The sequence below is a fragment of the Centroberyx gerrardi genome, chromosome 10, assembly GCF_048128805.1.
Source record: "Centroberyx gerrardi isolate f3 chromosome 10, fCenGer3.hap1.cur.20231027, whole genome shotgun sequence".
Taxonomy (NCBI): domain Eukaryota; kingdom Metazoa; phylum Chordata; class Actinopteri; order Beryciformes; family Berycidae; genus Centroberyx; species Centroberyx gerrardi.
The window spans coordinates 4,299,748-4,317,162 of NC_136006.1; the positions used below are offsets into that span (position 1 = coordinate 4,299,748).

The window sequence follows — 17,415 nt, forward strand, 5'->3', positions numbered from 1 at the left end:
GGGAGGGAGAGAGAGAGGGAGAGAGGGGGGGGAGAGAGAGAGGGAGAGAGAGAGAGAGAGAGGGAGGGAGAGAGAGAGGGAGAGGGGGAGGGGAGAGAGAGAGAGGGAGAGAGGGAGGGAGAGAGAGAGAGAGAGGGAGGGAGAGGGAGAGAGACAGAGGGAGGGAGAGAGAGGGAGAGAGAGAGAGAGAGGGAGAGAGAGAGAGGGGGAGGGGAGAGAGAGAGGGAGAGAGAGAGAGAGAGGGAGGGAGAGAGAGAGAGGGGGAGGGGAGAGAGAGAGAGGGAGAGAGAGAGACAGAGGGAGGGAGAGAGAGAGAGAAAGAAAGAGAGAGAGAGAAGGGGGGAGAGAGAGAGAGAGAGGGAGAGGGGGAGAGACGGAGGGGGGAGAGAGGGAGAGAGAGAGAGAGAGGGAGAGAGAGAGAGAGAGGGAGAGGGAGAGGGGGAGGAAGAGAGATGGATGTGATGGAAGATGTGATGGAAGACAGATGGAGGAGAAATGGGACAGTAAACAACAGATGAGGATAAAAATCACAGAGGGAGAGAGGGAAAAAGAGAGAGATACAAAGTGGTTAGGAGAAGCAGAGTGAAAGAATGAGAGCAAGAGAATGGAGAGAGAGAGAGAGAGAGTGAGAGAGACAGAAAGAGAGAGAGAAAAGTTATTACAGGTTATTACAGCCTCTCTCTGTGTCAGATGGGGTTTCCTCTCACAGTAACTCATCCCCACAGTGGGCAGAGCCAGTTCATTACAGCTTTAATTAACTTATAATCCAATCAACGGCCTACAAGGAACACTGTGTGGTTTCAAAAAAATTAACACAGCATTTGGAGAGATTTATTCCAAAATTAGATATCCACCATTGGAAAAAACAAAATGATTGCATGAACGTAAAACAAATTTTGGGTCAGTATTAGAGTTAAGGAGTTCCTCTTAAGATTTTTTACTCATAAAAATAGTTATATTTTTGATGACAGATGCATTTTTGACATATTAACAGATTAATTTCAGACAGCATTTCTTTCCAAAACAGCCACAAAGTTCCAATAAAACCTCTCATTGTTATATACTGCATATAGATAGATAGATAGTCTTTATGTCTTAGTAAGTTCATCTGCTACAGATACTACTGCTGCTATTTTGTACATATTTGTGTGTGGGAGAGACAGCGAGAGAGTAAGAGAGAAGGAAGGTGAGAGAGCATCATGGAATATTTTCTATAACGGTTTTGGACCTTTTCTAGAAATATAAGCTGCAAATTATGGTAAAAATGAGGTACAATCGGAGGTACGAGGTAAACTGGATGTCAGTGATATACGAATCCCAAATCAAATCAAATCAGTCAAGGTAAGAGTCAGGCCCTCGTAATCCTCATCATCATCATCATAACCATCTCCTCCATGAGTGATTATGTAATGGAGCTTGTCATCAGAGGCTGAGGCTCATTCACTCTCTCTGTGCTCCAGTGTTGGAGGCAGACTGAGGAGCTGACAGAGGATTTCCTCTCTGCTGCCTCCATTACAGAGACATCAGCACCGTTCAGACACTGAGCAGCTCTTGTCTTGTATGGAGCCTGTCCTCCCCCAAAAAACGGCCCCAGAGGTCGTTTGTACAAGCAGCTTATTACGACCTGTAGTTACGTTTTAAAGTTAAGCGACCTCTAGCGGTCGTGTAAATAACGACAATGTGCTACGTTGGTCTGCGTCCACGTCACATGACGTCACGTTTCTCTCTCAACATTGAAATAACACGGTGGAAAGTAAAGACGTTGCGGTCGGGGATGGCGGACGGGCGTATACGTTTGCCTTCGATGTCGGTGACCGGGGTTTGATTCCCAGCGTTTCCAAATTTAACCCTGACCAAACCATTTTCCTAACCTTACCCAAGTTGTTTTAGTTGCCTAACCATAACCATAACCCAAGTTGTTTTCATTTCACGTATTTTTGTGAGATCACGTTGGAAACGCTCCTGTGGGTCGTATTAGAGGGTAGGAACAAACGACCTATGTGGTCGTATGGGTTGGAGGACTTGTTGCTTGTATGACTTCCGGTGGAGGATTGAAACGAAAACACGCACACACACACACACACACACAAACACACATACATGCAGAAGTCCAGTGTCATGGTACCCAACACACACAACCAACCGAAAAGGCGGGTATGTGCACACATGCGCACACGTACACACACACACACACACACACACACATCCTTGTATCACTATCAGTATGAGGACCTTCACTGACTACATCCATCCCTAACCTAAACCTAATCCTAATTCTAATCATAATGCTGTGTTTGCATCATATTGATTTAACGTACATACGATCTCTGGACCGGGAGAGAACACTCACATCAGCCTCCTAGTGCTGATTACAAGTAGGACATGTGGGACATTTTTTCTAGGCTGCCATATTTCCCATCTGGCATCACAAATTGTGGAAGTGTGTCAACGCAGGCAGCGAACGCGGCAGAGAATCCACCGGCGCCGGTTTCCTTTGCCCCTTCGAGGTCTTTCAGAAGAAGATCATAACATTAGTAATCTTAAAATACCTAATGATAACGAGCGCCGCAACAATTAGCCGTATGATCGGTATCCTGGATGTGGGAGGTGGAGGTGAATATTTCCAAGTTGTAGCAACAAGATGTCATCCTGTTTTTCTGCGTCTTCTGATATGAACACGGCGGAAACGTAAGTCCTAACCCAAACTAACCCCTTGAAGAATTGAGGACAGGCCAAAATGTCCTCACAGAAACTCAAACTGGTTGTCACAAGGATAGTAAAACAAGTCTACACACACACACACACACACACACACACACACACACAGACACTCATAATCCCCCATCCAGACCCGCAGTGTTGCCCAGACTCTGACCTGCACCAGCCTCCAGGACTCTGCGATGATGGCGGCCTGCACTCTGTTGAGGGCGAAGCCGTCGATCTCTTTCTTCAGACAGATGGGCGCCTGGCCGACCTGGACCGGAGAAACCACTTTACATCACACACAGCTGGTTCAGCCCAGACCCAGACCGGGTTCATTTAGGGTGCGATCACACCTACAGTTCGTTTGCTTTGGTCTGAACCATAGTTGATGTTTGTTCAGGTTCACACTGCCCAAATACAAGTGCACCAGGACTTGTAAACAAATAGTCACAAGACTTAACCTTTTAACCTTTAACCTGTCATCCTGCAAGATTCAAGATTTTGGCAGCCGGGGAGCGAGGGACTCAAAACAAATCTGAAACTTTAACTACAGCTTTGTCTGTGCTCTTTGCCATAATTTACCATCTCAGTCTGATGTTGTCGTCTCTGATACTGACTCACTGATTTTGCATATTTCCTGCCGATTCTGACATCAAGGGATAATCCAGGATTGTATAATCACTACCTGGGTCATCAGGGCGTGGGTGGTGTCCATAACGGTCGCGACTGTCTCTGGGTGGGGTACCAGCTCCACCAGTTTGACATAGTAGGGTGGGTTCACCTGCAGAGCGACAGGACAGTCACACATCATACAATGAGTTTCATCCATGCAGTCTGAGTAGTCAAAGATGGCTTCCAACTGCGCTGATATTTCCTATAAACACTCAACTCTTATAGTAACCAGGGAGTTAGTTTGCATTTCTTTTATTATTCAAATTTTTTTCGATTTCAAATAATTACAAACAAACATACAGTCCATCAAATGACAGAGGAAACATACAGACACTAACATACACATATAGGGCAAAGGTTAGCAGTTTGTTTTTTGCTCTCTTCTGGTTTTATTTTTATTTTATGTACTTTTCAGACAGTACATAAGCCATAGTAGTTGAAAGTGCGTTCTTCACTGTGATTATGGGTATGATGGTGATGTACAAGGCACAAGGCACAGTACTATCAGGTATTATTGCTATAATCAATTACAGTCCTTTAGAACGGTGGTTCTCAACATTCTCAGTTTGTGACCCCTTAAAACGAAGCGATGCCTCCCCCCCCCCCCCCGACAGTCCAACAAGAGAATGATTTTCCCTTTTCAGGTCGTTTCATCTGATATCAGAGAAGACCTTGAGGCTGAAAACTATTCAGTATTTCACAAGAAAAAAGCAAACATAAAAAAACAAACATGATCATGAAATTGTATGATAGAAATATGTTTATTTCTTATCCCATAAATTATCTCACGACCCCCCAAAATTACTTCGCGACCACCACTACTTTGAATCTTAAATTGCACATTTACTTCTTTTTCAATCTTGTCTGTGGGCTGAATTTATCAGGGCCATATGCGAACGTAATAGTAAAACTGCAGAACGTGAAATACAACACTATTAACCAGGCAAATGCTTACCAATAACATAGATACATAGGATGTGTTGTGACTATTCACTGTGACCTGATCTAAGGTGGGAGTTTATGTGGAAAGCCTGGGTGCCGGAGTGCAGGTATGTTATTAGGGTTATGAAGCGGGAGCCTCCCATCATGACTGTTACACCCATATATTAGACCCGTAGTATTCAGAAGTTGTATGTTCTTCCATATGTCTGTAATGAAACGGACAAGACTCTCATGTGAGCTGCTCTGGTATTAAAGTTTTTATATATACTTTCTTTTATACTTTTTACATGTATGTAGCCTATGTTGGATATTAATTGCTATTTCTATTTCTATTTTTTGCACATTTGAGCCCACAGCCCATCCTCACCTACTCACCCGGTCTTTCCTTACTTTTCCTCCCTATAGCCTGTGCTTAAGCAACCTCATTAAGCAGATCATCTGATCTGAGCCCAGCGGATGTGAGCGGATATTGATCAGTGATGGTGGCAAATCACCTTGCATAATGGTGGCGACAAACTTGGTCGCTAAAAAAGTCTGACTCCTACCTTTTTGAAATTTCAGTTACTAGGAGAGAACGGGAGAGTAAGAGTTCGCTCTGTAGGTAAGTTTTAATCCTCAGTTTTGAGATACAAATAAAGACTCACCCCCTGATTTACTAAGGCAGGCGCAAACCAGGTAGATTTAAAAATAAATTTTATGTCTGCGCCTAAATTAAAACATGCTTTCACTGGGCGGTAAATAGTGTGATTAAATAAGCTGTTTTTCCTTTAGTAAATCAGGTGCAAGGAGCTATTATAATAATTAGAATAAACCAATCCTTCATTTTTGCGCTCTCTGGCTGACACTCCTTAAAAAACATATTCATCAGGTCTAAGGCGATGGTACCTATGATACCATCGGACCAACCCTAGTGTAAACCCCACCCATCTGAATGATAATAATTACATGCTAATAAAAATAGTCTCATGTCTGACAAAGATTAAACATTCACACCTCTCTCTCTCTCTCTCTCCATCTACCTGACATTTCACTCTCTCTCTCTCTTTCTCTCACACACACACAAATGCCATGGTACAGTACATGTATGTTGACAAAGGCTGAGGCATGTGAGTCTCTTTCATGGGATGCACAGTGTTTCAGTTTTTCTCTTTTACGAATCGATAAAAAGGACACCGACTTCTGGAATAAAGGAGTTCTTTTTTTTCCTCCTCTCATCGACCGTCGCGCCTAATTTCCGCTTCTCTTCTTTCTCTCATTTATCCCTTCTCTCTCTCTCTCTCTCTCTCTCTCTCTCTCTCTCTCTCTCTCTCTCTCTCTCTCTCTCTCTCTCTCTCTCTCTCTCTCTCTCTCTCTCTCTCTCTCTCTCTCTCTCTCTCTCTCTGCGCTGCAGTGATAAGGCAGGAATGTCAGTGGTTAGTTGGTCAGTTAGTAAGGTGTCACACTTACAGGCCTGACCGGCTGAAGAAAAAGTGTTGCAATGCCGGAATTTGAATGAGCTAGATTAGAAATAATTTGGGATAGAGTTGGTGCTCGCTTGCTGTTGGATGTGTAACAAAAAGGCTGTCAGGGATGACGACAGTGAGCAACTGATCCAAGGCCGACAAAGACAAACAGACAGTAGAAGTCACGCTTCACTACACATGCAAGCTCACTGGGAAACAAATACCTGCAACCAGCAAAACTGATGCTGCGGCTGGCAAGTTGGCCAAGTCTACCAGCCACTTTGGCAGTTCACCATCATTTAGAAGTTCAATTCTATTCCAAAAATCTTGTTGACTGGTGAAATATTTAAAGTGGCTCTAGTAAATTTCCTTTTCTTTTCAGCTCTCAGAAGGAACAGGGAATAATCTGATAATCAGTGACTTTGGTGTTACAATATACTGAACCTATTCAAAAAACTTAGCTAGAGGCTTTGCAGTTACATCACAAACTTCCCAGCTATCATGTCTGGTTCCATCATGGAGGCCCAGTGGAGAACTGACTGTGCTCATAATGTCTAAATATGTAACAACCAAACAAGACAAAGATGCCTGAAAAAGACTGTAGATCCATTCAGTAACATAAGAGTGAACAGTCTGATAAGGTAGATTTGTTTCCAACTGAAATCTGCTGTGTTTGCTGAGTTGTACATTTAGAAATGCAACCAGCTGCTCTCAGCCGTTGTCGCCCAGGAGCTGTGGAGCTCCAACATGGCTGCCAGAGGGGGTTACATCACCTGAAAGCCCTCTAATGCAGATACAGCAGTATTAATAACACATGACTGGGGAATTAACTAAGATGGCTTCCCTAGATTGTGGTTTGAGAGGTTGCCTTCCTAACCTTCACCCCACCCACAGAGAGAGAAGTTTTGGTTTTTACTAACCGGATGAGAGATGATGCAGCGACTCCGGTCCTGGACCAGGGAGAAGACGTTGCTAGGCAACAGACAGGAAGTGGAGCTGCTCAGGATGGCGTCTTTTCCCACGAGACTCTCCAGGGCCTGGAAGACGCTCTGCTTGACCCCCAGATCCTCAAACACACTCTCCTGGAAAACACACACGCCCATGCACACACACACACACACACACACACACACAATGGGTCATAGAGTCATTGAAAGAAATGTGAATATCACAATCATTCCTTGTCATCAGCCTTTGCACTAAGTGTTCTTGTTCATTGTTCAAGAAATGTTCATTTTGTTGTAAAACATTATACAATTTGAAAATTAGAAAAACAGTCTTCCCTTTGGATACAAAAACAGCTGAGTTATGAATATTATGCAAAGTTATAGCAGCTTCAAATCTTATAAGTGATCATTTTTATTTGACTGTGATTTTTCTGAGTGAGCGCAGATTAGCAGTACTATGCCACTTCCAAGTGCATCATGGGTATTTTGTAAATCAGTTATTGAGTCTTGGCAGAGCGACTAGAAGAGCACACCTACCATATAGCCTCCATAGATTAGCAGCATTAGTGTTCGTTTCTGGAAAATTTATTAAATGAAGTGCTGCTGAATTGCATTTTCCCTTTAGTTAAAGGGCCCATATTCTACTTTCCAGTGTTTTATTTTGTGTCTTGAGGTCCATTCAAAGCTGTGTGTGTGGTGTCATGAACCAAAAACACTCTCAATCCATTTCTCCACGTTCATTTTCCAGCATCTCTCTGAGCCTTACCAAGAACAGGCTGTTTCTGTCGCCGTGTCTTTAAGGCTCATTAATATTAACGACCCCTCCGTTCCGATTGGCTAACCGTTTCGAGAGTGAAACGTGAGACGCCGCGGCCCGGCGGCTACAGGTAGGGAAAACTCTCCGGTAATAAACGATGACGACCGCTCGACCGCTTTGAAAAAAACACTTTGTTAGTCTATTATTTCTTACAGAAATGATAATGAGCGAACCTTTGTGACGCCACAAAGTTACGGAAGTCCAAACGGCTCGTTTAGAGGCTCGCTTTTCTAATATGGATTGTGTGGATTTAGTTGGCGACCGTGCGTTTTGATACTTTCACCATGTTTAGATAGACCATCCAACTCCTTTATCATCACAGAGGCAAGGGGAGTCCTGCTTTACACCATATGGGACCTTTAAATAATAAGGGAGAAACCAGCATTATCAAACTGGCTCAGTGCACACATTTATCTCAGTATGGTCAACTTTTATTTCGTTTTATGGTATTTTATTACTTCTATCTTATGTCTTACCTTGTGTTCTGTGTGTTTTAAGTGTTTTACGTCTTGTGGTTCATTTTAACCATCCTTTCTCCCTCTCTGTCTGTTTTAAGTGAGTTTGCCAAAACAAATCCCAGTCAACCATGTTGAGATGGCAATAAAGTATTGAACTTGAACTTGAAACCAAAGCCCTGAACCTGGCAGAGTTCCTCTATGAACAACAGCCTGCCATGGAACAAACGATACATGGGGGCTCGGATTAATGTGATTTCAATCAGTAAATACCACAGAAAAATGCAGCAGATTAAGTTTAAGCAGATCAGGACTTTAAAAGAATTCAATGGACTTTGTCATCAGCCTTTTCTCCACAGCTCATCACAACCAGGATGTAATCAGACACCAATTATGTTTTTCTTGTCGAGAAGCCACGTTATGGCCAAGCCAGCGGCTTCGGAGATCTGAGCACTGATAAACATTTTGAAGGCCACAGTGTTCCCGCTCCTTTAAAACTGGGTACGACCAGTTTGGGTTCCCTGACCGCCCGCCACAGCCTTCATGGTAAAAGGTATTTCTCTCTTGGCACGGTGCAGGGAAGGAGTGGCTGTCAAAGGGGGTAGAGGCGTGTTAATATGTCCTTAAAATGGAAAAAACATCATGCAGGACTGCAATAACTGGCTGGGCGAGTCGCATACCTGCTGTAGGCGTGCATACCTAATATGTGATGCTTCTCACATACTCAGCTATGACGATGAGGATTCCTGTTCCTAAACACTAGATTTCAAATCTGGGGGAAAAAAAAAACATTTCCTTAAGTTCATTTGAGATTTAAAATATAAAGAGGATCCAGGCTATCAAAGTGTTCTCAAGTTCCCTATTATCCTTTAAAAAGTTTTATAATCTGTTTTAATTTTGCTCAATCAGTCTTTTTTTTTTTTTTCACACAATATTTTTATTTAAATTTCCAACGCCGTGAAATACAGCCTTTTACATTCATATAATATAAAATACAACATAAAATTGCTGCATTAACACAAAACAAAACAAAACAAAAAAACAAGAATGCTCCTCCTGTTTTAACAAATGCTAAGTATAGTATAGTATAGTATGAGTATTGCAATAGATACAAAATATAACAAGTATTTAGGAGAAATCAATCAGTCATTTTGCTTTTTTTTTTTTTAAATGGTCGACATCTCATTTTGAAACAGAAAATATCGTGTTACCTTCTCTCCTCCTATAGGGAAGCAACAGGTTAGCCTGTTACACAAGTGTTGGGTTGAATATAGAAAACAGGCATCCAGAAATATATTGACTGAAGGGAGGAATGTGAGGAATTATATGTATAGTCCATTATCTATAGTACGTCACTGCACTGTCCCCTAGTAGTCCTGCTCTATCTCTATCAAGCGTGCCAGTATTAATTTATCAGTCAGTCACCATGTGAGTTGTCGATATTTCCCGTAATCAATATCAGAGACACACTCCTGTACTCGGTGAGTGATTCTGATACCGAAAGTGCTGGAAAACAGAAAAGTCCCGATCAATAAGAGGGTGAAACTGTTGTCCGAAGGTAAACTTAACGCTGTCAGGAAATCTGGGTCAGACAATGAGAACAGGAAAAAAAACAGAATATTTCTACCTGCCATTTCCCTGTTTCTCATAAGCCTTCTATTGTTCTTTGTTAGGCTGAACTCGATACACTGTATTGATTTATGTCGTGCGTAATGCCTTGGACCTTTCTCTCCAAGCTTCATGTTAGGCCTGACTGTCTCTCTCTCTCACACACACACACATACACACACACCCTTCTCCCTTCCCGTCTCTCTCTCCACCGTGATGAGGAGCGCTATTGTCTGACAGGACGGAATGTAAGACCTTTCCTTGGCTTAAAAAACTTCACTTCCTACTTTAGTTTTGTGCATTGTGTGTGTGTGTGTGCGTGTGCGTGTGTGTGAGTTAAGCATGACGAAGACAAGATAAGCTCAGGTACTGTGAGGGGCCATTGTCAGTGTGTGTGTGTGTGTGTGTGTGTGTTGGTGTACTTAGCGGCGACAAAGACAAGATGAGTGATTTGGTGTTAAAACGCCCTGTAATGGTTTCAACAGCAAGGTGATGCCTGTCCAAACAACCACCTGCTGTGCCTTTCTTCACAGAAAATCTCTGTTGTCTATCAGTGCGCTGGTTCACCGGACTCTAAAAAGTAAAACCGCTTTGAGGGACCTTTAGGGGTTCTTCAGAGGGGAACCACGCCTTCATAAAGCCTTCATAAAGGGTTCATGAAGCCTGACAGTGCTTCTACTACTGCTGACACGTGCCGGTTTGTCAAGGAACTCTTTAGGTTTTGTTCTTCTCATTTTGGTTCTCAGAAGACCCTTCGATGGACCCGTAGTTTTTAGAGTGCACGGCTACACTCCTCACATCATGCTGAGAAGAGTGCATTGAGTTCACTTTCACACTGTGGCTTAACTGGACTCTTTCTAATGAATCAAACAGGCACTACAAAGGCAAAGGGAAGGGGCAAGGCATCTCTGTGATAATCGTCGGTAAATAGGCAACTCATATCATAAGCAACATACAGTACATACCATCAATCAAGCATGTATTTGTATAGCACATTTCATACACAGAATGGAGTGCAATGTGCTTCACATATTAAATACAGCAGCAGAAAATTGCGGTGCCTTACTACACAAAGTAAAACCACAGACACGTGCCCATTTTAAAAAGAGGAGAAAATTGCAACAGATACTAAATGTTCGAAAATGTTTTAGACTAAAATGTTCTAGATACTAAATGGTCTACTACTACTCTACTAAAGTCTACTTAAGCTGTGTTCTACTGTTATAGAACACAACTTTTCCAAATCGTGACCGTTCGCTGTTCTCAGTATACATCCCCATCCACAAGGCTGAACTCATATTAATAAAATGCCAACTTTTAAAACTGACACTGCTTGCTGCTGCCCCACATTGTGTATTGTGAGTGACTGAAGAAGTTATAACAGGCAAAAGTAAAGTTATAATTTTATTGAAATAAGAGCTGCTTGGCGGATCTGTTAAAAAGTTAAAAGTGGAGTCTAACGATTTGGAAAACATCTGAAGTCATGTTCTACAAGGCATGCATGTAAGCAGGGCAACGTTAGACTGACAGTTTGGGCAAGTTGCTTGACCACCAGTGAATGATGCAGTCCCCCTCTGGGCCAGGCAGGATCAAATATGTCACCTTGTTGAACCTGTAACCTATTGGTGTAATTTTGAACATACCCGAATGCAGTGGTGAGATGCATCATTTCCTGATGTTTCATCAAAATCTGATGAATTGTGAATGGTGAGATATTGCATGTGACACATGGATGAAAGAACAAATTAACCAACAACGTAGCGCCCCCCTTGGGCTAATCAGTAAATTTTGAAAACATCGGAGTGCAGTGAGATGCATCATTCCCCCAAGTTTCATCAAGTTTTTTTTTGTAGACTAATCAGAGTAATTTAGACAATCCCAGAACATAATAGTGAGATGCATCATTCCCTTAAGATTCCCCAAAATTTGATCTGTGGTATTTGAAATATCCGGTGTGACACATGGATGAACCAACAAAAGAATCAACAACGTAGTGGGTTAATCAGTATAATTTTAAAAACATCAGTGGTGAGATGCATCATTCCCCCAAGTTTCGTCAAAATCCGATCGGTAGTGTCTGAGATATTGCAAGTGACAGACGGACAAACGAACAACCAAACAAACGAATGGCCAGTCCATCCACTCTTGATTTTATCATGGTGGGTAAACAGAGAGAACGTCGTGTATGGGTGTTATGGATCCTGGAGTGTGTTACCTGGATGAAGAAGGCTCCCTCTACAGCCTGAGCCAGGTCATCATGGCTGCTGAGCAGGGCGAGCTGCTGCGTGGCGTCCCGCTCTCCTCTCAGCATGCGGGCTTCCTCCAGCTCCCCCAGCTGCTTCCTGGGCCGGCCACGGGAGAATTACATTATGTTACATTACAACTAGGTCTGGCCGGTACATAATAATAATAATACTAATAAACTTTATTTCTACAGCTGAAATAAAATACAATAAAAAACACACAAAATACAATAAAATAAAAGGGGGAGGATTATAATAAACAGGGTTACAAAGTGCAGTAGATACAAGACAATAAAATAATGATCAATGCAAAATGAATATTAAAAATGACACATTGCAGCAGTGTTATAAAGGATTTGCAATGGATATCTAATGTGAATAGACTGTTTTGAATGAAACCCAGACAATCAAGCTATGTATTTTTTTTCCATTTCCTTAAATATTTTGTATAACCAGCTCGTTGAAAACATCAGGTTGCACTTAGTTAAATTTTTATGTTTACTATGTTATATACCATTCATCTACATAATAAAAGTAGTGGAACTTAATACCATTTTGATTTATAGTTCAATTTTACTTTTACTTTTTTAAGCATAATATGAAGAGTCAACAATATGAATGGAGGAGAAACCTGGGTGAACTTATTGGTTGGTGTCCTAGAGTGATGCACTTTTCATAAATTTATATTGGAAAACCAAATACCATCAAATTCTGTCATACCAACAAGAATATGATAAATGTTGTGATATGATATTGTGGCCACATCGCCCAACCCCAATGACAACACACAGGGAGAGAGGACACACACACACACACACACACACACAACAGTGAAGTGTCCTGTGTAACATGTGATATGGATCTTTTAAAGTCTAAAGACTCATGATCAAAATATGAAGTTAATGGATGTGAGTGGTTCAACAAAAATATGACCTTATGATGTGAGCAGGCAGGAAACTGGAGGAGACTCCTCCGTCACTGTGTGGTTAGACTGAATGTTGTCATGTTGCTTTTCCAGCCAAAACGCAGCACTAATTGCAGGCAACCCTTCATGTCGGCACAGTAGCTGTATTTAGCCACTATTTATATTGTTGTTAGATGAGTCAGGGATTTAAGCAGAGGTGCCATAACTCAATTTATCTGTCAAAACAAAGTGGGTTAGTTGAAACCGCACACACAAAAAAAATGGTTGGAATTAAGATGAAGGCCTTTGTTATGACATGAGAGGGACGGTCTGCACAGCTGGTTCAGCAGAGACTGAGAGAACAGTGACGCCCTCTACTGTTCACATGGGCAACTGGAGCTGCTGCAGGCTGAGCAGGACATGCAGCAGAAGCAGCAGTAGTACTATGTAATACTATGAGTAGTAGAAGGAGTAGCAGTATCAGTAGTAGTAGTATTTCTAGTAGTAGTAGTTGCAGTACTATCAGGAGTGTTAGCAGCAGCAGTAGCAGTAGTAGAAGTGGAAGTAGTAGTAGTAGTAATAGTAGTCGTAGTAGTAGTAGTAGAAGTAGAAGTAGTAGTAGTAGCAGCAGCAGTAGTAGTAGCAGTAATGGTAGCAGCAGTAGTAGTAGTAGTAGTAGTAGTAGTAGTAGAAGCAGTAGTAATAGTTGTAGTAGTAGTAGTAGTAGCAGCAATGGTAGTAGCAGCAGTAGTAGTAGTAGTAGTAGTAGTAGTAGTAGTAGAAGCAGTAGTAGTAATTGTAGTAGTAGTAGTAGTAGTATTATTATTAGTAGTAGAAGCAGTAGTAGTAGTTGTAGTAGTAGTAGTAGTAGTATTAGTAGTAGTAGAAGCAGTAGTAGTAGTTGTAGTAGTAGTAGTAGTAGTATTAGTAGTAGTAGAAGCAGTAGTAGTAGTTGTAGTAGTAGTAGTAGTAGCAGCAATGGTAGTAGCAGTAGTAGTAGCAGTAATTGTAGTAGTAGTAGTAGTAGTAGTATTAGTAGCAGTAGTAGAAGCAGTAGTAGTAGTTGTAGTAGTAGTAGCAGCAATGGTAGTAGCAGTAGTAGTTTTAATATTAGTAATAGCAGTTTACCCTCATGCATTTATCCTGAATCTCTCCAGCATTTACTGTAAAAACACTCCAGATAAATATTTTTTCAATGCTACACAATATAACCAAGTTATTATATTTAAAAAAAATAATTGAATGTCGACCAACTGGTCACCAGGCAATTTCTTGGAACTTCCTACAGCTGAAAAGACAGCAAACGCTGACTTTTCCAAACAATTCCTATTAAGGGTGGAGCCAAAGTGCAGCAATAACTCAGTAAGCAGAACTCTGGGGGAAACACTGAATACTTGTCATTGTTTGGCATTAAAATTGTCAAATTTAAATATATTGAATATCGACACAAAATATCAGCTTGCAGCAAATTCAGTCTAAAAATATTGGTATCAGACTTTAAAAATCCATATCGGTCAAACCCTAATAATAACATAACAGCATAGCATTTTCACTTAAAGCCCTTTGTCATCACAGAACAATGTTTAACCAGTAATGACCAGGCTGTGGAAGAGTTTTTCAGCCTAAACATGTTTGTCCATGTGTTCCTAAAGTTACAGGAACCCGCTGATCATGTACTAACCATGTGTCTCCAGTATGAGTAAGCAGAAGAAGAACAGGTTGAGTTCTGGTTAGGGAGTCATGAGTCATGTGAGCACACACAGCAGCCTGGAGCGCCTGTTAATGTTCTGCTCATATTCTGCAGCACTAACCTGACCTGCCACTGCTCCATGAGAACAGTGAGGTTGTAATGGAGGCTTGCAGCTTTGGAAAGCATGTGTTGTGAGCTTGGTCGCAAACACACATGAACCCCAACAGTATCATGTAAAACAGAAAACCATAAAAATAGCACGGTGACAACTGGCGAGGACGACCATAAATGTTGTGGTAAATAACAAGCACAGATCCTGTACAGGCCGACGGTGTGTGTTCAGTTCAATTCAATTTACTTCAATTCACTTCAATTCAATTCAATTCAATTCAATTCAATTCAATGCACTGAAGCTGAGCATTGCATTCAATCGCATAATCTTTTACTTTGACTTGATGACTTGAAAAGGTTTCTAAAGTCTTGACTTGAGATCTTGTGTTTGTGTAAATGACTTAGATTGAAAGTGATGAGATTTGTTCCAGCAGACGACTGAATTTAAATTCTGTTTTCTGAATTTGTATGGAATGATTGAATTTATTGAAGTTGAAACTGATTATAGAAATCGAACTCATGATGCTCTTACCAAGTTTTGATCCTATTAAAACCATATTGCATTGAAAAGTCCTAGATATTTAGTTTTCTTTAAGATATTAAATTGATACTGGACTCTTGATTTGTTCTGACTTGACTTGTAAATCTACATTTAGACTTGAGACTTGACATGGACTTGACTTGAGACTTGACTTGAGACTCAAGACTGACTTGGGACTCGAGCAGAGTTGACTTGGTCACTCCTCTGTACTGACCTGATCTCAGTGACGGCCTTGGCTGCCTGTCCCGGCTGGTTGTCATAGATCTTCACTCTGTAGCCTCCGCTGGCAAACACCATGGCCCAGGAGCGGCCTATCAGCCCGCTGTGACACACACACACACACACACACACACACACACAGACACACACACACACACACACACACACACACACACACACACACACACACACACACACACAAAATGAATGACCACATTTCATGATTCATTCCAACACCTGAGGAAGAGTCACTGAACGTCAGACAAGCCACACCACAGAAGAAGAGGTCTGTGGAGCTCTCTGGAGATTTCTTTAAATGAAAATGTCGCTGATTAGTATTTTAATAAACAGAACAGAACGAGCACGGCAAGAACTTCCTCCCTCCTTGGGAACTTTACCTACAGTAGATCAGTGAGGAAACACTAACATGGGAACATCGCTAGTCAAGACAGCATGGAGTCAACTCCTGGCTTATGTTATGCTCTTGCAGCTCTCTCTCTCTTTCCTATCGTTCTCTCCTCCGTCTATACATTGTTTTTTGTTATACTCTGTTGATCCCCAAAGGAGAAACTCTCACACGCTTCTACAGGGAGGTCAGAGGTCAGGGGTCAGAGGTCAGCTACAGAGCAACAGCCCTGGAGCTGGTAGGGATTCAGTGTCTTGCTCATGGACACTTCAGCAGGGGGGAAGCTTTGCTTGAACCTCAGCCTTCCGGTTGACAGACAGTCTCCCGAATCTCGACTCAACCCTGCTGCCCCCAAGTTCCTTTTCCTTTTCCTGTCATGTGTATTCAGATGAAGCCATCACTGAGGCTTACTTGTTGCTTGGCCTGCGCACTGTTGCTGCATCTATCTTTGAAAAATCCTGCAGTAGTAATGCAGGAGAGGTGCAGGCTGGGAGGTATATTCTTGGTAAATTAGGGAGGATTTGGCAGGTGGATGCACACAGCAGTGTAAACCGCAACACTTTGGTCTATAGGACAGATTCTGCAAAGAGGAGAGAGAACATCTGACAGTGATGTCCAAAAAATCTAAAATCAAAATCCAATGGACTTAAAATGAAGAATTGAAGACGTTTCACCACTCATTCGAGAGTGAAATGTCTTCAACTACCTGGATGACTGAAATGAATCCACACAGACATCTGACAGTGATCACTTAATATTCACTTTCTTATGGATGTTTCACCTTAACAAGCTATGTGTTAGGATGTTGAGAAGTCACTTCAGAGGATGGCAAAGGTCAGCCAAGTGCAGTAATCATGAACAGGGTGCAGAACAAGAACAGGTTAAAATGTAAACCTGGTAGGACAAGAACTTATGGCTCTAATAGTCAGTTGATATACAGTCGACCTCACAGCATAATGGAAGAGAAATACTATACTATATAAATGAGGCTTGTCTAAGAAATCGTTTTAAACTGCTGATTAGACAAGGAGACCTCAACAACAGGGAAACTAATTTAAAAATGTGAAGAAACAAGTGGGTTGGCCTGGCCTCACAATATAAGAGGTAACTGTTGAATAGCTCTAGTTATGTTATGCTCAAGTCATGTGACAGAGTATAAGAGGTCAATAAATTAAATTGCATGCCCAGAAACAAACACCATCACGTTTAGTAACGCCAGAACCGTGTTTTATGTTTATGTAATCAACACAACTTCCATAAATCATTACACGAATCATTTATGACTCAGTTACAAGTTGCATGAATAGAAAAGGCGGCAACACTGTGAAAACATCTATCAGGCTACTCACCTGCCAATTATGGTGATGATCTTCCCGTTAGAGGAGCTCATTTTAACACATATGTCAGCTCAAACTGCAATATTTTTACGAAATCTGCACACAAATATCGCACCTCCCACTTTAAAGTCACGCTACTAAAAAGGGGCGTGATGTACGGTGTCCTAAAGGTCCAAATTACCTACAGAACTACCTAACAACATTTCAAACACTTTCACCGCCAATAGCATTGTTGTTGGACCTTTTACTTAATAGTTTACACAGTATAAAGAATGTAGTTGGACGATAATGACCTGAAATCGACCAGGCAAAAGGGCGCAGGTCAAGCAGGTAGCTTCCACTTGTATCCTAGCAACGGATGAAATCCGCTTTGACCAA

The 17,415-nt window shown here is 41.7% G+C and overlaps 1 protein-coding gene across 1 annotated transcript in view; it reads right to left on the reverse strand.

Annotated features, from left to right (window-relative positions):
• Positions 1-17,151, reverse strand: part of cryl1 (crystallin, lambda 1) — a 36,016-nt gene extending 18,865 nt beyond the window's left edge. Inside the window, exons 1-6 of the mRNA XM_078286013.1 lie at positions 17,050-17,151; positions 15,290-15,397; positions 11,802-11,928; positions 6,680-6,841; positions 3,389-3,484; positions 2,876-2,974 (exon numbers count right to left, since the gene is read on the reverse strand). Of these exons, the coding sequence (XP_078142139.1) occupies positions 2,876-2,974; positions 3,389-3,484; positions 6,680-6,841; positions 11,802-11,928; positions 15,290-15,397; positions 17,050-17,090 (633 nt within the window). The 5' untranslated portion in view covers positions 17,091-17,151. The remainder of the gene's footprint in view (positions 1-2,875; positions 2,975-3,388; positions 3,485-6,679; positions 6,842-11,801; positions 11,929-15,289; positions 15,398-17,049) is intronic.
• Between the last annotated feature and the right edge of the window lie 264 nt (positions 17,152-17,415).